Here is a 23,120-nt window from a genome sequence, read left to right as displayed (position 1 = left end):
ATGCCAGGAGCCCAGCTGACTTAGAGTCTGCGGGGGAGGTGGCAGCAGGCAGAGTCAGGGCACAGGGAAGCCGCGGAGCAATACTAACTAGTAGGAAAAGCCGCTTTCTTCAGGCAAACAAGTATCTCTGCCTTCCTTTCAGTGAAGAGCTGCTGTTGCTGGCTAAACCTTCCCGAGAAAACTTGCACAACTTTGCTCTCCAAAACACAAGTGTTAATAGATTTGGGCCCATTACATTTGACTTGGCATAATAAGAAACTCACAGATGGAAACTGCTTAACGTAGAGCTGTTCTTATCTAAATTTCAGCCGATGCACAGGCATGCTCAGAAGCCATATGGAACTGATCTTTCACCTTCACGTATCTGAAGAAGATGCTAAAATATTTTCTGTGTCTACTGTTGAGGTCTGTAGAAGCTACTAATATAATACCTTGATTCTTTCTATGCAAATTTGCTGAAATTGTCTAAGTTCTGAATGTGTAATTCATACATAATCTGTGCAAAACAGACACGTGCCCTTTGCTGGCATTAGAAGAACGTTTACAAATCTGAAGTCAAATACTCAGAAACTGGGACATGCCAGAGTTGAAACTCTCGCTGTAGTTTTACTTCGGGTCCTTCCAGTGAAGTAGCAGAGCACTTCTTGCTCGACTTCCCACTCCCCTGCCCAGGCAGGCTGAGCTTTTCTTCCTTCTCTTTTCCCTGTGGATTTGGGATGCTGAGGACCAGAGCTGCTGGTTTTTGGCTTGCGCAGGGACAATCAGGGGCGAGCTCTCTGCTTGCCTCTACGTACCTGGCACGCAACCCCTCTATGTTACTGCGGATATACTTGCTCTAGCTCTTCTCTACCTAAAATTGAGGAAAGGGACAGCTGGGGAGAAAGGGTGCGGGAGGGCGTTTTGCATTGTGGTTTTCTTCCCAAAGCCTGTGGTCAGGCGGCTGCGAGGCCTGTGAGAGCACAGCTCAGAAAGGACCGCAGGAGTGCCGCAATGGGGGCAGATAGGAGCACGTTGCTTGCAAGGACTAAAAGCCTCGTTCTCCTTATCTTTTCTTATCTTAAGCCCTATGTCTTTCTTTCCCCTGTGTGGCTGATGTATCAGGGAAATGACGCAGAGCAGCTCCATGTGTTCCTGCCTTCCCCGGGGCTTGCAGAGCGTGGCTGGCGGTCCCTCCCTCCCTTGGAGCCCAGGAAGCATGGGCTGTGCATGTTTAATACCCCACGCTCTACACAGTATATAGCTGCACGTCCCAGTTGCCTTCTCAGCAGCTGCCCCCAAGAATGACTTTGTTATTTATGCCACTCACTCTCCTGCTCCCCGTGGTCATCGCACTGTGCCTGCCCAGAGCCTGCGGTGGGTTTTCCCTTGGGCGAATGACTCAAGTGGCAATAAGACCCAGCAGCTGTGCTGGATACTGACCCAAGAGTTTCCTTCAGGGTTAATCTGGTGGGACAGCTGGTAAGGCGGACTGGTGCAGGGGTTTGGCACACTGCTCACTGGGGTCTCATGTCCCTGTGGGGTGGCCTCAGTTCTTCACCCTGAAACCACTTGACTTCCAGCCCTGGAGCATCTGAGCATCTCCCACACAAACAGGAGCAGCTTCTGTAGGAGGGATTGTACGTAATCATTGGATATTGGATTAAAACATGGCTGGCAACACTACTGTCTCCATCCCTTATTTGAAGAGGGTGGGATGTGCTCTGGGCACAGTCATGGGGCAGGTCCTGCAAACAAGGTGGTGGTTGTCCTCTCCCGTGACTCCCACCAGTGTGTAGGGTGACACAGCCCGGACCTGGGCAGCCATTTGCCCACCCAGCAGTGGCTGCTTAAGCGCAGGTGCTAGACATCCAGATCCAAGTTCGTTCAAAGGGACTTACAAAAACGGGCATTGTCTGCATGCTCTGAAGAGGGGTAAGCAGTTTGCAAATTTCTGGAAGACTGGAAAACATTTAAAGGACATAAATGAGAGTGGATTGGGCTTTTTTTTCCCTGCAGAAGTAAAGTGCGATGAGATCTGCAACTGCACCTATGCGGAGGTGAACAGGAGCAAGTAAGGTCTTCCCTGGCATTGCGTGAGCCTTGTCCCAGGGCCAGATGCATTGGGTGGGAGTTTATGCTGCAAGTTACCATGCTTTTCTGTGGGAAGTTCCTCCCCTGAGACATTCCTGAGGGATTAGTCAGACTTGTACTCCAAAAGAAAAGTGTACTACAGCTTCTGGAAAGAAAAGAGCAAAAATAAACCTGAGCAGATCTGTAGTGCAAGCAGACGGAGCTGCCCAGCCTGACCAAGCAGGCTCAGGCTGCCCGTGGCTGGGTCTGTACACCTGCAGAGTATGTGCAAGTCAGATGGTACTCTAAAAAAATAAGTTATCATCTGTGCCCTTGCTCTGCTACACCATAGACAACACATCGGTGCTATTTGTAATATAGCATCACACGCAAGTCAGAGCCTACTCCGCTAAATATAGGATCAAGCACGTTGATGAAAGGTTCTGTAGTTTCCAAGAGGAAGACCAATTCCATCCTTTTGGAGACCAGCGGGTAAATTTGCTCACGTTCGAATGTTTGAACTAACCATGTGTTATTTCCACATCTAGCACCACATCTCTTTCTAATTTTGGAAAAGTATGTTGATAAATCAAAGAGTGTCCTGAATGTTCTCCTGTGGCTGTTGGGTGGGACAGAAGAATAAATGTGTGCTTTGTAAGAAGAAGAACTGCATCTAAAAGAGATGATCTATAAGCATAAAATAATAGGAAATTGTTTTAAAAGAAAACACGATGTCGGTGTTCAGATCTTGGTAAAAAATAAAACAGGGCAAAAATCACTTTACCACTACTAGAACCTGCTGTTTGGGCTTGAGACCAAAACGGTGCCCAAGACACACAAATCCTTGGGGATCTTTCCACAGGGGACGTGGTGTTACACTAGCCGCCCGCCCCCTCTGCCCCCCTTTGGGAGCTGGGAGTCATTTCACCAAGTTCAGCTTGACTAATCCGCCCAGATGTATGTCTCCTCATCTTTACAGAAGTGCCACGAGGTTTTATTTCCTCTCAGCGCAGAATCTTGGCCCATTCATTGGGAAGAAAATCTGTGTAAAGCTGCATTTGCCAGTGAAAGAGAAGTAACCACCTGCCTTTTGTGGGGTAACCAAATTGTGGTGGCAATGGCCAAGGTTGGATTTAAAATGTAGAGAGGAAGAAGGTTTGTTACTTCTGCTGACCTGAAGGGCCTGCTCTTTCCTTACAAGGTCCAGGATTCTCTTCAGAGCCCTTGGGAGGCACCAGCAGGCATCTTCCCACAAAAGAGGTTCTCGTTGTAAAATGGTCATTTGTTGGAACCAAATGGTTTCAACAAACTGGGTACTGTTGGGCATGGGACTGAATGGGAAAGAAAAAGCTTGTAATTAGCTGCTGGCTATTCTGGGACACTCCTCTCGCTTGCTTTCTCTTTAAAAGAAAAAACAGTTCGTTTTGTCCAAAATTGGGGGAAAAAAGTCAGAAACTTCTTTACCATCTGTGACATGAATTTCCCGTTTTCTGGCCTGCTCCTTTTGCCAGTAGGGCCATGCAGCCTCCATAGCGCTGACCTTCCCATCCCCACAGCAGGGAGCACACGTCTGGGGCCAAGGAGGACAAACCTCTTCTGGCAGTAGCCAAACTAGCCTCTCCTTTGTCAGTCTCTTTTGTCCGGGAGTTGGCGGATAAGCTCCATGGTGCTCAGAAACCTTAGCCCTTCGGCAGGATGACACAGTAAGGATCCACCTCGAGTCTGTATTTCATATATGTTATTTAATGAGAGCAGTAAGTTACGGCATAGGGTAAGTCAGCATAGCACAACGGATAAATACTTGGTCTTGATCTAATTCAGGCAAATGAGATTTTCATGTTAAGCTGTTAACTTAATCTTAGCATCGCATAGTCCTCAGTCACTAGTTTTCGTAAGGTCTAGGAGGAGAAGTCAGAGAAAGAAATAATCTGAACTCGGGGCAGTTAAAACTGCATGGTTGTGAACTGAGAGGGGAGGTGAAAATCAGGTGCCACCAAGCTTGCGTCAGGTGGTCAGGCTTATGTGTATGGTCTGACCAAGCTGAAGAACCTGCTGAATGAAAGGGGAGGATGTTTCTTTTGTGGCTTTTCTCTGCTTCCATCCAGCCCCATGGCCACAAAGAAGATATCCTGTGTGATGGCCGCTGTCCACCGACTCTCCTCGCCTCAGCTGGTTACAGAGGTGACACTATAGTTTGGATCACCCCCTCGGGCTGTGTCTGCCGCAAATGTCACACGCTACTTCCCACCGACTGCGCTGGTGGAAAAGGCAAGTGCTGCTTGGGAAAACAATGAATATACCCCAGCTTTCAAAAATCTTTGCAAAAGGAACATCAGAAAAGTACTTAAGAGAGATTGAAGTGGTTGGCTTTGACTTTCATGGGGTTACTTCTGCCATATACTTGTCTTACAGATTATAAACGTAATTTGAAGTGGTTTTCTAAAGGAAAACAAAACTGGTTTTGTTCTGAAAATGCTGAAACAGCCTCTTTTAGAGACTTGCTGGACTTTACTAAGGTTTCTCCCTGAAGTGAAACCTTAGTAAAAGCCATCATTCAGCAGACTCCTTTCCATTTCAGTAGACTCAAGTTTTCCAGTGCAAAATGTTTCCACCTTTCTTTGACCAGCTCTACTAAAAGCCGTCACTGGCGATATCTGATACCAATACCGGCTTTGTGAGGCTGTGAAGGGGCAGCTTTAATAAATGCATTGCAACTGCTTCAGAAAAAGGCAAAGGTGGGGGCGTTGTTACTCTAATTTCAACAAAACAATGGGGACATCTTGCTGTGTCAACATGATGTATTTCATTCATTTAATGTCATTTGTTATAGAAAAGTAATTATGAATTCTGTAATTTAAGTAATTCTTGAAGTCTTTCACATTTAAGCAGGCTTACAGTGAACATCATACACATTTTTTTTCTTCCTTTTGCTTTCCAAGCCGCAGCCACAAGTGGTACCCAAGTGGTATTTCCACAGGCTCACATGGCTGGGCCGGGGTCTGGAGCAGCGACTCTCATTTCCAGCAGGCCTCAAGGCAGGAGCTGACAGCGGGACGTGGTGCACGTCCCAGCACACGTCACGGCTCTGTGGTGTATGGGGTGTTTTTTTTTAGAAAACCGTGAATGAGCTGTTTCTCAGTTTGCAGTCATAACTAATCTTCCCTCTCCCTCTGCTTTTAATCCATGAGCATGTATGTGCACATTATTGATTTTCAACATCTTAAAACAGGTCCCTTAAACTGGTGATGGCACAACACACCTCTCCTGCGTGGCAGAATCGGCAGGACCTCTGGCCCTGGCATGACGCAGTGATCCGTCCTGTGGGAGAGCTCTGATTTTCCCTGATAACAAGACTTGCTCTAATCTTTTTTAACTGTTTTGGGGTTGGGTTTTTTTTCATTAAACGTGGATATTTTATTGATCCCTCCCTTTCTTTATGTTAAGTTTTGAATGAAAGTAACCATTTGCTTAGAAGACAAATACCCAGAGAATACTTGGGGTGAATAATAAAAATGACAAAGCCAGCGTGTTACAGAGTTTATTTCGTAAATAAACACCTTGTAGGCATGATGATCAGTGGAGGAAGGTTTGGGATTGCTGCTTCTAACTCTAGTTTCATCCACCGTGGGTTCCTCTCCCTACAGACTTACATTCCACCATTACTGAGAAATGTTTTTGCCATCACCATTTGTTTTTCTGCGGGTTCCTTCTACTCCTGGAGCCTGCTCGGCTTCGCACTTGTAAGCTTGCCCGCTGGCACGTGCACACCACGCAGAGCCGAGCCTGGCACCATTTGTGCAGCTCCAGACAAACCACGCGTGAAGATGAGGGAGGAAAAGCACGTTCTCTCTCACGAGCTGCTGCAGACGTGCATCCCCTCTTTGGGCTTGTTACAGGCCCCCGCGCAACAGTGTTTGTCCATTAAAACAGCCAGTGCTGTATTATCACAGACTGTAAATTACTAGTTAATCACACAACTGGCCTGGACGTCCGCCTCTGTCTGGAGCACAGTGGCGGCTCCGCAGCATAGCTGTCACTCCCCATGAGCAGGTTCTCTGTGGGGGCAATGGGTGTCTGCGCACCGACAGCACCAAGCATTATGCTCTTGGGAAGCCAGAGTGGGAGCCACCATAATGCATGGGATATGGATTGTTTCCTACCTAGATAAACCGTTTGTGGGGTTTTATGTATGTGCATACGTCTGAGCAAACACGATAACAGAAAATAAGGATTTAAATGAGCAAAGTCCTGCCTATGATTTGTGGCTTTATAAAAGAAAAAACCCACCAAACCAAACAAACCAAAATCCTGTCTCCTCCCTCACGTTAATCTCTTTTCTCCTCTTGTACGTTCTCATAAATCTGTCCTTGGTATTGCAGTGGCTTGTTTTCAGCACAGCTAAGTTTGCCCCTGTGTAGCATTTCAAGTAAAACAATTTAATGGCCCATTGGCTAAACACTGACAAACCTACTTTGAATTCAGTAGGAGGTAAGGACTGAGCAAAATCTCAGCAAGGACTTTGGCACAGCATCCTGCAACACTCACATCCTTGCAGTTTAGTGGGAGCTATTTACCCACATGGGTCTGTTTCACACTCTGCGTGAAAACTATTTTAACATTTTGTTGCATTGAAACAGCATTACTGAGGCACTCACTTAGTTGTCATTTGTCAGGCTTTGTATCTGGCCCTGCACAAAGCGTGGCCTCTTTGCAACATCAGTGACACATTCTTCCCTATCGACCTACATCTGCGTATTACTGCAAATGACGTAGGATATTACACATTTATTCTTTATTTTGCTGTAGATATGTATCATCGGCAAGCACACATAAACACAGTTGTATTGTAAGTATGGTCTTACATAGCTCAGTTCTGGCTGTGGAAATATCCACAAAGTACACAGGCCTATAGCCAGCTGCTTTTCAACAGCAATGTGATTAGGTTACTTAATTACCATCCGCCTGGCAGCAGGGAAACCTCAGCTCTGCCCTCTGCATGGTCCAGAGGTCGCCGGCGGTGATCACTTCTCAAATCACGTGAAGTGGTTCATGGTGCCATTTCTACTTCAGCATCATTTGGATGTGTCTGATCCTCCCTGGAGCCTCAGTTCCTCAAAACAAGGGGCTGGGTTACAGCATTAGCGCTAGGCACAGGTACCATACACAGTCAGAGCAGGCTGGTGCCCCCAGCCCCTCTGTAGTCCAATTCCTCAATTCCCTTTCTAAATCTCTCTTTGGGGGATCCCTCTCCTCCCCGTTCTCTGGAGCAGGATCGCGAGAGGGATGAGCATCTGTACATCAAAGTCTATCTTTAAAGCTACCTGCCATTGCTGACAGTTAGAGGTTAACAACCAGCAGTGTAAGTTAGCAACGCTGTCACAGATTTCCTGGTAGGTACACGTGCACCTACGTGCTCTTCTGCCTCTGCTTTGATAGATCAGAGGTGATGGATGCACAGTCCTGCTGTCCTCGTCCATAGATGGCACAGCTCCTCTCTGGAGTCTGGCTGGAGAACACATGGGTAAGTAATGCTAACAGCTAGGCATGCAGAAGGCATACAGCAGATGCACAGGCAAGAAATACCCGCAGGAAGCTGTGGCCTTTCCTAATCACCCTCCTGCTGGAGCCATGGGTGGGTGAGCCCCTACGGCAGAGAGTCATGGACTGCATTTAGTGTTTAGGCCTAAACTTTTCTGTCTTGCATCTTCTGTTTTAGTCTTCATCTGTATTTTAAATCACTAGAGGCTAACATTTGAGTGACAGGATGGGGTTTCTTCATTCCACAGGGAATGCCTTTGGGCTTTTTCTATTTTCCCACATGCATCCTACGTTCCAAGGAGGAAGAATATGGTCAAACAATACTTAAAATTTACTTCCTTCAGCCGGAAGAATTAGAGGTCAGCTTTTAAGACACTTCAAAATCTGAAAATGCAGATGTTAAGAGGTTTTATTGTGCCTGTTATGCTTTTTAAAAAAAACTGTGGAAATTTTATGCTTAAATCCTATTTTCTTCTATGCAGTTTCATCTCTTTCACCACTTTTGAAAGTCAGCTGAAAACTATCTGAATTAACGTCCACTGAAATCAGTACCAGTTTGGGTGATTGATCAAGGTCTGACTTGGAAGATTACATAAACTTGTATCTATTTTTGGAACATTTTTCAAAGAGCTGTGCTGTGGCTTAATCACAGGGAGATACAAAATACAGAAATATATGCATAGGACACAAAGATTATCTGTACCAGAGCAGCAGATACCCTGGTAATCAGGTGCTCAGCTGTAACAGGGAAGTTAAAGCCTCCACTCAAATTTAGTAACTCACCTGGCAGTCCAGTATCCTCATCTACAGAGTTAAGACAACCAGTAGCCCTAATTCACATGAATAAAGAGCCAGGAGCCAAAGATCAGTCACAGCAATGCTTCAAAAATCCCTCCTTCCTTTATAGCTTGTCTAAACCAGCAACGCTTTCTGTTTGAGCTTTCTGTTACCTGTATGTTGTGATCCTGCTTTCCGCTCCTCCTCTCCCCAGAAGTTAACTGAAGACTTCCTACCAGCTTCACAGCTGGTATTACCCTGAGCTTTGAGATGAGTCCTCCTTGTGCACCTCTTCACACGGTTACCTTCCCTCCCTCCCTCCCCCCTGGCCCCAGGACCTTTAACCAGGCTGAGCCTTGGGAGGTTTCCACTCGTGCCTCCTAGAAACACCCCCAGGTTCCCTATGAAATACAGATAGGCCCCCAAAGCCTGCCCATTCACCTAGTGCTAGAAGGAGGATCTTCTGTCCTGCAAGTCCTCAACTCAGACCAGCAACCCAAAGCTCAGGGGAAGCCTGTGCCTGAGGTTTGCGCACAGGCAGTACCTTTTCTTTGTGCAACAGGCAAGGTCTCCAGTGCCCGCACTTTGCCTCCTCCAGCAAAACAAGCGGTGGAAACAAGATGGCGCACTTAGGGCATGTCTTTGCGTTTCCTACAACAGGCTAAGGAACAAAGGCATGAAATTCAGCATGAGATGTATTAGACTACCACCTGATAAATAAAAACTTCATTATATATGCAGCAAGTGTATTTGGTATTCCAGTGAGATCTTATTTTGGCTCCATCATTTTCATCATCTACATCCATAAAGTAAAACCTATTGCAAAAACAGGAGAAGCAGTAAATAATAAAAGGAAGATTTCACTGAGAGGCGAGATACCTGACCAAGTGTTAAAACGTATCATTTGAACTTTAATAGTGGGCAGTCTATGCACTGTTAGTCCATCAAAACATTCTAGATCAAGCCCTTATGAGAGAGGTTATACAGCAGATAAAAGTAAATTTATTATTTTACCTTTTTTATTATTTATTTTGTCATTATCCTTTCATGGTTCTAAGCTCTTAGTGGTTTACAATACTTAAAAATTTGATTTTAAAGAATAATTTCTCTGACTTGTGCATCATTTCACAATTTTTAGTTACACTAAACCTTTCGAAAAAACATAATGGCAAAGTAAAATACAACAGTTCTGGTAAGTCTTATGTATTTTACATAAGTTTGACTCATCTAAGATTCAGAACTACAAAAAGATTGATTTCAGGCAATTTGATGTGTGTCATAAGCTTATAAAGTTTATTTTAAAGACAGAATTAATTCACAAGTCTGTTACATTGGGAAGATAATGGCAGTTAAGGAATATTAATATATGTAACTGGTTAATTATGACCCAATAAGGTTAATAATGACCCAATAAGGCAGTCTGAGTAAGTGCTTTTTGAGCGTTTTCCACTCACATCCTCAAACATTTTTAGTGGGGATTTGGCCTCTTTGTATACTCCACACAGATTTCTGGATAAAAAAAAAATAAGTGTTTATATTTATTAGACACTTTTCTAGGATCTTTGAAAGAAGTGGAGTCTAAAGAGTCTCGGAACACAGCTTGAGAAAACCATACCTCAAAAATAAAAATACATTGAATGCTGATGTAAATTCTCCCTATTAGTAATATCACTATAGCAAGACAGTTGTAAAGACTTAGATAAAATTGGGAATGTAGAGAAGCACGTTGTAAGTAAATGTAACAACTTAACACACACTATCCAAAATACTCCATCAAAATAATTTCAAAAGCTTGTTTTAGAGTAATCAAGTCATCTTCTTTTAGAAGAAAAAAAAAGATTCAAACCTTTGTGCAATATTTAGTCAGTAACACAGCCGTTACACCCCCGTGCCAGTAAGATTAAACTGTCCAGCAATCTATGCCTTGCACTGCTGACTGTTCTTCTGGTATGCTGCAGCATGAAGGAAACTGCCATGCTGAACATCCTCACCTCCCTATGCTGAGATCAAAGTGGAAACACACACGATTTTCACACACGCCTGGTAAAAGGTAAATTAGAATGCAAGAAATTCATTAAACTGGGGGAAAGGGAGAGGAAGAAAAGTTGAATCACTGATTTCTGCTTTCATTTTCCACCCCCCGAAGTTAAAGCACAAGCACTGTAAGAATTTTAATAAGCCACTTAATCATAAGGGATCAATCACCTACCACACCATTAGCTGCTATGAAACAGTTAATGTTCCAGAAACCTGGGGAAAAAAAACCACCCAGATTTGTCTGTTCTTCATGCAGATTTCTTTTATGAAGGTTCATTAGAGGAAAATTAGAGCAGTACCTTCTATAGAGGTAACTGAACATACAACAATCCATCACTCCAGGGGCAGGAAAGCTTCTTTTTGTAGATCCAGGACTAGATGTTCTGAAAGAATTCTACCCTAAATGCCCTTTTGTAGAGAATTCTACCCTAAAACCCTTTTGTAGAGGGTTTTAGGGTAGAATTTTTCTATAAAGTTTTCCTCTGATCAGGCTAAGCTTCCTGCTACGGCATCCTACTGATTTTGCAATGTAAGTTCATATCTTTTATGGTGCTAGAACCATAATTTCCATTTCAGCAATAATTTAAGCAAGCAGTAGTCTGTTACAAAAACTTAACCCTTGATGCTACCACTGCACCAGTACCAACACAGAAGTAAAGTACTCTTCCATACTCTAAACATGGTTTTGAAGTCTGGTCTGACTTCCTATTCTTTAGTTCTAGGAAAAGAACGGGGAAAGGTCAAAGTATTCTTAGTGTTGCCTACCATACACAGTTGTTGATCAGGCAGCTCAAAGCAGCCACTAACAGGGATCTGCATTTTGATAATCCAGTTGCTTAGTCAATGCAGAAAGTTGGGCACTACTGTGGGAAGCTGTACACACTGCAGTATCGCTCCTGCCCCTGGCTGTGAGAAGACTTAGGGTGCTGCTAAAAGCACCAACTAGAAGAAAAACCTTGCCATGAGTAGCATTAGTTGGCCCTAGAAAGCACCAGCCCTCTCACCTGTATTCCCTCTTCAGTAGCTCCAGTAGGACTAATTTCTCTTTCCTCCTTTTGGTTTTGTTGTTGCAGACAAAGTACTGCTGGAGCCACACTAACTCTTTCAAAAGGAAAACAAAACAAAACAAAAAAACAACTTTGAATTTAGTGACACTGGTCTTCCAGCATCTGGTGCCACATGCTTATATATGGGGTCTGTGCTCCAATGCATCAGTAGAGATAACACCCTTTGGAATATGCTTCCAAGAAAAATCCTTCCCTCAGTACTTCAGGTGCCTGATTCCCTACTGTAACTTGATGTCTAATGCAGAGGATACAAACAATCTCTTTCAGCATCCTCCCCTGCTCCAAGTACCTAAAAATGAGCTTCTTCAATAGTCTACAGAGATTTACTGGAGGAATACTTAATTTTTAAAACCTTTACCAAGGTCTAACCAGAGCCGCTTGCTCAGCAGAATAGGCTGAAATCTCATTTCACCATGTTCATTTAGTCTGTAACAAAAGGCAGCAGCGCCTGGCCTAAGTATTCAATCAGGTTTTAACATCTTGTTCTGAACTGCAGGTTATTGTCTCTAAGCTATAGCATTCTGTGTGTTACAAGTTTTGTCCTATGCCTTAACATCTGTGAAGTTTCCAGGTTCTTTCACAGGTGTGTACAACCCTTGGGGCAAAGAAAAGAAAGAGGCATAACTCGTTAAGCAGCTGAGTTACTTTCAACTCACTGCACAACTCTTCTGTGCTGAGTATGAGAGTTTTAAGCCTTTTTATGACCCTTGTGCACAGGAACACAAAGCAATGGCCTGTCAAACTGTGAAAAGGGCAACACTTAAACCAGAAGTACTGAAAACAGCAAAACCCAACAAGTCAGGAGATACCAGTAAAATGAACTTTATTTTAAAGCTCATTAAAAAGCTTCACAATAACACTAACAGAATTAGCATTTCCTTCATTTTATGTACCCCACATGAAAAATGTATTGTTTAGCAAGAGATGAAACGTAAGCGTTTCTGCATGCTACTAACACATTTCACCATCTTATTATAAGTGCTTTGGACTGCAATAATCAAAAACCTTAGAACAGAAGGGGTTTCTTCTGGAAAGTCCTTATGGACGGGACAGACACTGGCTTTTTACTGACATACCCAATTAGATGTCCAGACGAAAGAAAACTACCTTGGCATCTACAAATGCCTACGAAGGTTTCGATTACAACCTTTTGAAGGAGCAGTATATATCAGAGCAAGGGCTTCTTTTCATCTTTAGTGATGCAAATGGTTAAATACTGCAGAGAAGCTTAGTATGAACTCACAATTCCACAGGAATCTGAAAGTTACCAAGGCAATTTTCCTTTTAGGATAGTCATGACCAACACTATTACTATTCTTCCTCCCATAACACAACATATCCTAGACACATCTTAAGAAAAAAATATAAATAGTTCCCAAAACAATGCATTCCCACCCCCCCCATCACATACGACAGCAAAAATATCTTCTGTCATGGGATGAAATAACTTGCTGCAAGTGCAGTGGTTTAGTCCAAGTCCATGCTAATGGTGTTTTGATCACTCGGATGACATTCGCCATTCTGTTGAGGCATTTCAGAATTTTTGTCATCTTCTCCCATTTCTTCAGTTTTATAATCACTCTGTTCATTTAATGGGTTTTCTTCCTTAGGAGAGTCAACTTTTGGTTTTGGCTGTGTCACAACAGGCTCACAGACATTGTTTAACTCCTAAAAGAAAGGGAAAAGATGTGGTCAGAATATATACTAAGGACCCACCAGCTTCACTAGTGTGAAAAGTCCTGTTCCCGAAAGACTGTTTGAAACTTGCTTCCTTATTTGTTTCCCAAGACCAAACACCAAGTACTTTTTGTACCCTGAAATAAATTAACTGGTCTACTTTCTGAAGTTCTGTGGGCAAAGTTCTTCAAGTCAATATTTCGGATTTCACATAGGTTTTTTTTCCAGACTATTTTGTGCCTACCAGCTAACACTGAAAAACAACCTGAGTTTAAGATGACTGAAAGACTTAAGATGTCAATAAGCTCCACAGAACCGTATACAGTATAGTACAGCTCCTCTGCTTTCTACTGAATCTCCTTCTGTCCATACCTGCTAACTACCCCTTAAGAACCCTGGAGCAGTAAGATGAAATTGGGGGAGAGGAAGGGGGACATATCAGTCTAGCTTTAGCACCAGCCTCTCAAATTAGTTTCTTATGGTACTTACCTGTAGCTTTGCCTTAATTTCACTTGAATGCACAGCCGGATCCTGATCTAAGCTCTTCTTAGCCTGTGCACTCACAGCATTATTCATCCACTCTACCACTTCACTAACACACTTCTCTACTTTCATGATTTCCATTTCATCAATATGGATGTATTTTTCATCCTGTCCAAATACAAATGTTTTGTATTAGTTAGTAATGTCAAGTTTACTGTCAAGTTATGCCAACAGGACTATCCCAATAATTCACAATTATTTTTACTGATTTCCAAAATAAACAGTAGTTGGCAACAAGCCAGATCTGTTACAGCAAGAGACAACAAGAAATACAGATGTCAAAATAAAGCTTCCTTTTTCCAATACTCAAACAAGAAACCTAGTTCACAGAGGGAATAGAGGCTTCACAAACAGGTCACACAATAAAATATAACATTCTTAGCAGTGTTGATAAAAAAACATCCCCTCCCTCCTGGAGAGTCTTACGTGGGCCCAAGGTAGTTTAGACAGTGCAGTTCTGCTGTACACAGAAAGGGAAAGGATCAGTTGTTCAACATTAGGAGCATTCCCTACAATGCCAGTTACACAATTTACTGATATCAGGAGAAGGACCTACCCAGCAACACAACCTATGATTTTAGCTAAAAATTCTAAATATGGATTCAAGTCTTAAATGTACTATTTTCAATGATGCTAGTTATTTCAAGACTGTGTAACACTACTGAAGGACTTCACTTAATAATGACAATTTTGTAATCTATGGCTGCAAAGACATAATTGTTTCTGATGCAAGTCTCAATCTCAAACCGGATCAGCTTGAGTGTTGTGAGCTGCCTTATTAAAACTCATTAAGTTGAAACCCAAGGAGTAAATTTTCAGAAGGCTTATCAAGAAAGTAATCTTCAAATATCAATGGCAAAAAAACCCCAAACACCCATATATGATAAAGCTTGATGTTTTAGTCTATCCCGAGTAGCTTTTACACTAATGCTTCCCACCATGGCACAATTTTTGTTCCCGAAAGAACTGGAAGAAGAGCTTCTAAAAATGTCAGATTAGCTTTTAAAAGGTCAAGAAAGACCACAGTCTAACCCTCACTCTTTATAAGAATGTCCTTTTTGGCCTGAAAACATCCAGAAATATCAAGCAACTGAAGATATGACACTATGCAAGATTTTTTTTTGAGTACTGGGAAACATTTGCAGTGTCAAGTTTGTGACCTATGTAACAGTAGATTGCAGCTCATCTGAAAGGGCATTTGAAGCCTCTGCCAGCTGATGAGCCCCAGTGAAACATTATGTGGTAAAAGAAAGGTACTTTGAGGCCACTTACTTTATTCCTGAATTCCCCAGCTATTGTAGCATAATACTGGAGCCTGTGTCCCAGTTCTTCTAACAGCTTTGGTCGTTCTTCTGCTTCTTGATAGCGCATTTCAATTGGAGTACCTAGTTTCTAGAAAAAGCAATTCCTATGTGTTATGTAATCCATTAACATTGTTTTGTGTGGTATTTCAGAAATTTTGCCCTTTGAGCTTACTAACAGACCTACCTTTAAATCCTCTAATTTGTCTACGTACACCTGCTTGGCTTCATCCTCCCCCTCTTCATACAGCCAGCCTTCTGTCTCCGTTAGGAGTGCAGAGAATCCCTGCAGATCCTACGTATCAATATAATTCAACATGTCAAACATCAAAGTATGCACCAATTGACTGCATGTGTTTCGCAGTAACAGGACACTAGTAAATATAAACATTAGTTCTTGGCCTCCTACGTAAAAATTACATTTCTACTGCAGCTTTTGTCTCATTAAGCCAATTAAACCACACCAGTTTCTGAACTGGGAAACACACACATCTGCAACATAGGTAGCATTTATAGCCTTTTGTCCTTGATTAGACCAATGCTTGGGGTGCAGCTTTAATTCATGTTTTTGGTTATAGATACAGCAACACAAGCTTCTCCTTCCAGTTACCAACTTCCTTTGGAAACAAAACTTTATTCCTTTTGTGACAAAATTTATTTTCAGGAATATGTGCTATTTGCTAAGCCTGAACCTAATTCTGGATCAGTCCCAGCTGTCATTTAAATGAGTTAGTTTTCAGCTATTTCCAGGATGGCTATGAGAAAGCTTGACCAAGGAATACAAAATAGATATTTGGTATCAGTATTTTCAGAGAAGCTCCTGAAACCATAACCTACCTTTTCACAAACAAACTTTTCATATGGTCCAGACAGCTTGTCCCTGAACTCATACACGTATTCCTCCACTGCATTCTTTGCATCATTTCTTTCTTTTTCCAGTTTGTCTTGCATAATCATCTTACCCTGTATAATCACAGAAACTATTTTAATTAAAGAATACCCATGTTCAAACAGCATTCTACAAAGCACAGCTCCTGTAAAACACAGTATCTCCCAGAGGCCTTGGCTCATGTAACTGCTGGAATTCCCATTGCTACGCAGTGGGCTTACCTGAAGTGGGATGCACTTCTCTAGATTACAACAGCTTGAACCAATCTGTGATGTCATTCCATGGATCAGTGCTCTGATACTATCACTATAAACAACACTTCAATCTTTCTGATTAACATTTGTCAGTTATGCGTTAAAGTTGGACCGTATATTTGCTCACTGTAAATTATTTGAGTCCATACTCCAGGGTTACAGTAAAAGATCAGAAGTTGCCTTAAAAAGCAGATGAGCAGTTAATAACTGCAATCAAGAGAGCAGTCTAAATCACACTAACTCACCTCTGTTTCAATATACATATTGAGGAGATCTTTTCCTAACTGCCAAACCAAGTTAGCTTCAATAGGTAATTCCACATTCTTCACTTTTATCTTGGGTTTTTTAGCTTCTGGGGGCTGATCACCTTTCTTCTCATTTGTCTGAATTGGAGAGAAGAAAAATAAGATAATTTTCCTGACTTCCTTCTGATGAAGTAGCACTATGATGAAAAACATTCACAGGAAGAACATGCAGAGATTTTCTGTGTTCTTTCAGAATCTTCAAAACATACTTGAGGCACTTTCCCTTTGGGAATTCCACCTCCTGCCCTAGTCAGCTTACAGTCTATTTCATGGACAGTAGGTGCTGTGCTACAGGAAGGACATTTCTCAGATACACAGCGTATTTGCAGGTTTTCCAGAAGTGCCCATCTATAGCTTAGCACTTCACTGGTGATGCTGACAGTGGTAAGATTTTAACCCAAAACATTTTTTATCTTATACAGATGAAAGAGCACACTACTAGCATTATCATGCAAGCGTATGTTTTTCACACAGATTATTTCCTCTTAGGTTTATGAATTCCTGATCCCAACTTTTCTCAGCAGGCCTAATAAGCTTGGCCTCTAATAGCTGTTAAACAAATTGAAATGTCTGCAACCCAAACAGATTAGCTGTACAACACTGCATAAAGACAGAGAAGTGGTAGAGCAAGACTTCTTGCAGGAATTCTTTTGCAAACTCTGTACAAAAATCATCACAAGGTATATACATTATTTTTCACAATAGAAAAGGTATAAAAATGAAAAAGGTTCCGAGCACAAAGTTCCTTACTTTTTCCTGGAATGTGTTACCATTTTAAAAGTCCCCGTTATATAGCATGACATTTTCAACAGTTAAAGGGTCACTCACTTTGACATCTGGGATTTTGTTTTCTTCAGAGGGAGGTTCTGATGAAGGGGGAGACTGTGACGTTTGCTGACCATCGGTTTGTACCTGGGACTGTGTTCCAGCCTCACTGTTGTCTTGCTGGATATTTTTCTGAAATGAAAGCCCAGGCACAAAGGATGTAGAAGGCACGTGCACTTGTATTTAATAAAACTTATAGGGCACTTCACTTCTGACGCACATACTGTACAAAGTGCCCTACAAAGCATTCTGTGCACATGCAGAAACACACACGCTTTAACTAACGGAGACACAGACTAGGTGCAAGTTCAGAAGGATGTAGTGAAAATGCAACCGGTGCCAGGCTTGCAGCATAATACTTATGTGCGTGTGCGTGCATGCTACCACTTTCTCTTACAAAAAGTGGCTTTTAATTTATTGAGCCATAGCTTTTAAGTTTTTCCCCCCCTTAGAAACTATTAAAATATCAAGTACACCATAACAATGCTGCATTATTCCCCAGCATTCCCCTCCCCTTCAATGCTGTAGAAAACACTCCATCTTTCCCTTCCACAAGAAGTTTCAAAACTTTACTAATATGAAGGATTACACACAAATCCTTTCAACAGGAGAGAGCATGGATGACTAATAATCCAAACCAAGTTCCAAACTATCTGAAACACTCTGGTAACAATGGCAGCTGCAAGCAACCCCACCCTCAAGCAACCCACCTGCTGCTATTTGGCACTTTGCCCAATAATTGATTTTGAAGTCCACACACCATCAAGATAGCACTAATTTTCTCCTGTTCTTATAAAGACATTTTATTTCCTGAAAGCCATGCACATCTCAAAAGTAACCTCATTTTGCTTCCTTAGAAGGTATTTTTCTTCCAGAGTATGTAACAGCAGAACACACTTTCATCAGTAAGGACATTCACACACAAGGAAGGTCAACTTACATCACTTGAGTTTTCAATAGGCCTCTGGTTCTGAGATTCCACTTCAGTCTCAACACTGACATCTTCGCTCTCTTCACTTTTAACTGGTTCTACCATGGATGCAGTGGACACACTGAAAATGCCATGAGTATTGACACGGACTTTCACTTTGACTTTAGACTTTTCTCCATCTTTCTGGGCTGCCACATTCTGGATAACATACCTACCTAAAAACAAATGAATCAATAGTCACACAGTGGAATTAAATAGGTAATATTACAGAGCCAGGAAAACACCTCCCTCTTTCATAGAGAACACATTTTCTAAGTATTTGATGAAGCCTCTGTGCTAATCTCATGGTCCCCAAAATGAAAAGAATACTACAAAAAACAAGAAGTATGATGCTTTTCAGCCAGCTTTACCTTAACAAATCAAAGAGGAGAACGCTTATTTTCATCATCCAGGGTAGGTTCTCCTGCCATTAGTAATATAGAGTAAATACAAAAAGTAAAAGTTCACTCCCCCTTACTTGTGCTATCCCTGATGCTATAGTGGGATGAAGGAAAACTACACAAAGGTTTACTCTAATGCCAACATTAAGCAGTATGTCTTTTTAATACAAGTTACTGCCCAACATAGAAACAGTATTTTTAGAAGCATTATTTTCAGCTTCTAACATCCATGTAAGTCTGTCATTACCTTTTACTCCAGGGCAGAACATAATTGTTTTCTAACTCCTGTAGTACTTGAAACAAGCATTGTGAAACTAAAACAGACAGCCAACTAGTTTAGCAGTATACGAGGAATCAGATCTCCTTGACATTAAGAGCAGACATATTTTTCCTGCCTACTCCATGGTTATATGTGTATCACCAAAACAGTGACCTGGTGATTACGATGCTTGTACAGCTGCAAAGTACAAGTTCACCGATTTCATCACAGGCTAGATATACACATGCTCACACATACACACACCGTTCCTTCATCAACAGATCTAAAGCACACACACACAAGCTTTTACCTTACTTTACAGGCTAAAGCATGTAATCTCCCCTCTCTTGTAAATCCTATAATACTGGAGTTGTGACCTGTCCTCCCTTTTGGTAGTCTCATCAGAACTACTGACTCACCCATTGGGGCTACTAACAATTATGTTCTGAGCAGAGAGTTAATCGGTGAGCGAGCTGAAACCAGTCTGATTTTCAGTTCTGTTCTCACCAGTTTGTGGAACGGCAGTTAAATACCGTCTTGTTTGTTAAAGGCATATAAATTGCACACTCACAAATCCCACTATCAATCTTTATGGTAACAGTTAACATGAAAGGAAGTCTGCTGTTTCCGTAACTACAAAATATTGTGCTGGTTTCTAAGATATATGGTATTTGAACTTTGTGACTCTCCGCAAAACCACATATTTTCTCTACTTCAAAGCAAATTAACTGATGTTTTCTGTTAGGATAATAGCTTTTAGTAACTTTGTAGTGCATTAAGTATTAGCTGAAATATTGGTAAATCAGATGGAGATGGTTTTGCCCTATATATTCTCCCACCCATTTTAAGAATACTTATAAAGCTTATCTTAAAATACAGTATCACCAGAACTATAGTGTTAAAGTGCATTGTTAACCAACAGGACAGCTGTATTGTCAAATACTTAAAGATTTGTCATTTCTCCTACCACCCTGAAAAAAAAGTTGAGCTTTCTAACAAACCCAAGCAATTGCTTGACAGGTAGTAAAATAGCTTTACCTTAATTTTACATGCAAACATGCAACATTTAATTGCATGCTTAGAACTCAAGAGCAATTATTTAATTGGCCTGTCTTTACCATCACAATCTTTTTCTAACTAATCACATCATAAACTCTTTGTAAGTGTCAACACTGTCAATGTTGTAATTTGTCAAAAAGGATGAAAGAACTGCTTATAAATATTATCTAGACAATTCAAATCAATACTGTAGTCTTGTAGCTGCCACTGTTTCAGGCTGCCTTGATTAGAAGTTATTCAGCATTATGTCAAACCCAGAAAGTATAGGAAAAAACAACAACTAGTTACTCAAGATATGTTTAAGTTTCTTATATACAGGAGATATTTTTCAAGTATTCCTAGTTTGCTTTAGCAAAAAGCAGAAAAGAAGATTAAAAAAAAGTTATCTTTTGCAGTGATAGCCCCATTCTAGTCCTGAGCATTTGGCTATAGTTTCCCCTTGTTTCTTCACTGGACTGAAGCAACTTTAGAATTGAAAATTGACTCCTCCAGACACAAACACAACAGTTACAGAACTGATTTAAGACCAAACAACGTGAGACAACACCATTGCCAGGACAATTACTTACCAATTTTTGACTCAGGATATGGGACTCCATTAGGATCAGAATAAAAAGCTTCTAACTCAAATGGGCCTTTCCTATAGAACGTAAGAACCTTGGAGAAAGGTGCTGCATGATTTCTGCTGAACACCTCATGAACCCTATAATTAAGAGAAAAGTATCACTTTTAGCAGAGTATGAGCTGAAAGACTTTGATCTAGGGTCAGAACTCTTCAGAGAAATGTCACCATGTTTTGACACATTTACTCTTCTGAACAATTCCAAGAAAGGTACTTCACTACTGTAAGGAAAAAAAAATTACTGTTGTGTACTGTAATGGGAAATTGTCCTATTCCATAATTTTGAGTCTCAGAAGCAAGTAAGTTTAGATGTAGGTGGCAATTCAGTGACAGACTATCAGCAGACCTCCAAAATTTGTTTCCTGCAAAGACATGATTCTGAGCTTGGAATAGCGTAATTTAAATCATAATTTGCACCATTCCTCAGTTAGTCTCAAAAGGCTAATTATAGCTCTGTTAATTCCTTACTCAGTTACTTTCTGTGGCTCAGTTGAGAACCCTGACACCAGATTATTATTCATTCCTTGATATGACAGAAAGACAACCAGCTTTATTTTACGTTCTTTCTCTAGGGTCTGTCTGCTATTATGCCAGTCTGATTCTAATTTCCAGCTAAGTGTTGTCTCCTAACTATGGAATGATCTCATCTAATAACCTAAACGTGAGCAACTAAGAGCTTCACCTACAATGTGAACCCACAGGTTGCTCTCAGAAGCATGTGACAGAACAATTAGATTCTGCATCTCCACAGAAGACAGACAAAAAAGAAAAGGCTGAATTACAAAGAATATGAGAAAGGTATGAACAGGACCCTGTAGAACTCAACTTCCCAGAAGTTAAACTCAGACCTCTTTACATCCTAGACAGCAACTGCATTTCCCACAGGCATGGCATAGTTAATAGCAGAGAGGTCAGAGTCTTAAGACACTGCAATGATGAGAAATTTCTCTTATGAAACTGAGAGTTAAATCCTTGCTTCTTTCTTCAGCCAGATGAATAGCATCCATGTACGCTCACAATATTTATATAGTGCATAAAGTTCCTACTAAAACAAGAATCCAGATAGGTGTTAGGAACACCTTGAGTAAAAAAAGCCAGAAAGAAAAGTGGGATCAGGATCCAGCAGTTGCTCTACTTCATTTTGTATTCCAAAACCTGATAACCAGATAAGAGCAATCCAAGATAAGGTATTGGTTGGTAGCTCATTCAATCACAATTTTTTTTAATATCTATTTTTTAACACATGAGGAGTTATGGTTAAAATTTCAATGCATGCCTTTACAGTCTCCACTGTCAACCATCTCTGGTACACGGCCTATGGGTTTTCTGCATCAGAATTTCGAGATCCTAATTTAAATGCAGCCAAGAACATTATCCTTGAATTATGAAGGCAAAAAGCTTCACAGAACAGTAGTGTGAGCTACTTACCCTTCCGTGTCCTCCGCTTCTGTGTTCCACAACAGAGATATTGGGAATGGTGTAGCATCTGTCACAGAGAATTCTCTCACTTTAAAAGCTGGAGAAAGAATTGCACACTAAACAAAAAACAGACATGCATTAAAGTTGGTTAACTGCTCTGCTCCACCCACCCAAGACAGCTAAACATCTTTAAACAGGAGAAAGAGAACTGTGTTGACTTTACTGAAACAAAGCTAGGCAAATTGCTTGATTTCAATGGAGTATGATAAGAAAACAGAAATCTCATACAGAAGTGTTTTTACCCTTTGGGTTAGCAGGACTTTTGGTCTTGTTCTTACCGTAGCTTGTGAAAAAAGGTAACAGTCTAAACAAATACCAGGACTGTAAAGAACGTAAGTGCTGCATTACTTAGTCCTAAAAGAAGTGGTGTTTATCTTACAGGTCCTGCTTCTTTCCTTGGAGACAACTGATTGCTAGTGATGAAAACCAATTAGTCAGATGGGGTAAAGAAACAAGTCAAAGAGAAGGTGAAATAAGAGAATAAGTAAAGGAGAAAAGGAAGAAGGCAGAATGGGTGGTTTGCTTGTAAAATACAGTTCACTAGTTGGAAACTGTAAAAATGGGGGGGGAGATAGAATAAAAGTCTGTTTCACATTGATGGAAAGTTGGATACCAGAAAATGCTAACTTGCAATGTTTTGGGCTCTCCATAGCTACTTCTCATACACTTTGTTGATTAAAAAATATCTCTCCCCTCAGCTTGACAGAGACTTAAATTTTTCTCATTAAAGAGCCCTATATCGTCTTCTTTTGAAGAGAAGAGCAGACTGCTTACAGAATACACCCAGCATCAGCACTGTCAGTAAAGTACTGCACCACAGAGGAGCACTCTAGACTTTTTAAACAGCATAGTCCCACAAAAAGACCCAGTGAACATGTACGTTGCCTTGTGTGCTTTAAAATGGACCACTTCTGCCATTTCTCATAACTGCTTGGCTAATTCTTAAAAAAAGTGCTTTCAAGAAATGTTTCATCAAGTGTTGCCAGTACTATACCTGCAGAGCGCAGCCCCTAGCTATGGCTTCATCTGCATTCAGTGTTGTACTGACATCTTTGCCAAAGAATTTGG

General features: G+C 41.3%; 1 protein-coding gene across 1 annotated transcript in view; it reads right to left on the bottom strand.

Moving 5' to 3' along the window:
* Positions 1 to 12,274: 12,274 nt before the first annotated feature.
* The window catches only part of HSPH1 (heat shock 105kDa/110kDa protein 1), a 22,216-nt gene continuing 11,370 nt past the window's right edge, over positions 12,275 to 23,120 (bottom strand). Inside the window, exons 7-17 of the mRNA XM_009327736.1 lie at positions 23,047 to 23,120; positions 22,002 to 22,108; positions 20,521 to 20,654; positions 18,203 to 18,408; positions 17,266 to 17,394; positions 16,378 to 16,515; positions 15,827 to 15,952; positions 15,177 to 15,284; positions 14,961 to 15,080; positions 13,635 to 13,796; positions 12,275 to 13,136 (exon numbers count right to left, since the gene is read on the bottom strand). The exon at positions 23,047 to 23,120 is cut by the window's right edge and continues 143 nt beyond it. Of these exons, the coding sequence (XP_009326011.1) occupies positions 12,936 to 13,136; positions 13,635 to 13,796; positions 14,961 to 15,080; positions 15,177 to 15,284; positions 15,827 to 15,952; positions 16,378 to 16,515; positions 17,266 to 17,394; positions 18,203 to 18,408; positions 20,521 to 20,654; positions 22,002 to 22,108; positions 23,047 to 23,120 (1,505 nt within the window). The 3' untranslated portion in view covers positions 12,275 to 12,935. The remainder of the gene's footprint in view (positions 13,137 to 13,634; positions 13,797 to 14,960; positions 15,081 to 15,176; positions 15,285 to 15,826; positions 15,953 to 16,377; positions 16,516 to 17,265; positions 17,395 to 18,202; positions 18,409 to 20,520; positions 20,655 to 22,001; positions 22,109 to 23,046) is intronic.

The sequence above is a fragment of the Pygoscelis adeliae genome, unplaced genomic scaffold, assembly GCF_000699105.1.
Source record: "Pygoscelis adeliae isolate BGI_AS28 unplaced genomic scaffold, ASM69910v1 Scaffold14, whole genome shotgun sequence".
NCBI lineage: Eukaryota > Metazoa > Chordata > Aves > Sphenisciformes > Spheniscidae > Pygoscelis > Pygoscelis adeliae.
Note: the sequence above shows the minus strand (reverse complement) of the source record. Positions and strands in the feature narration are given on the sequence as shown.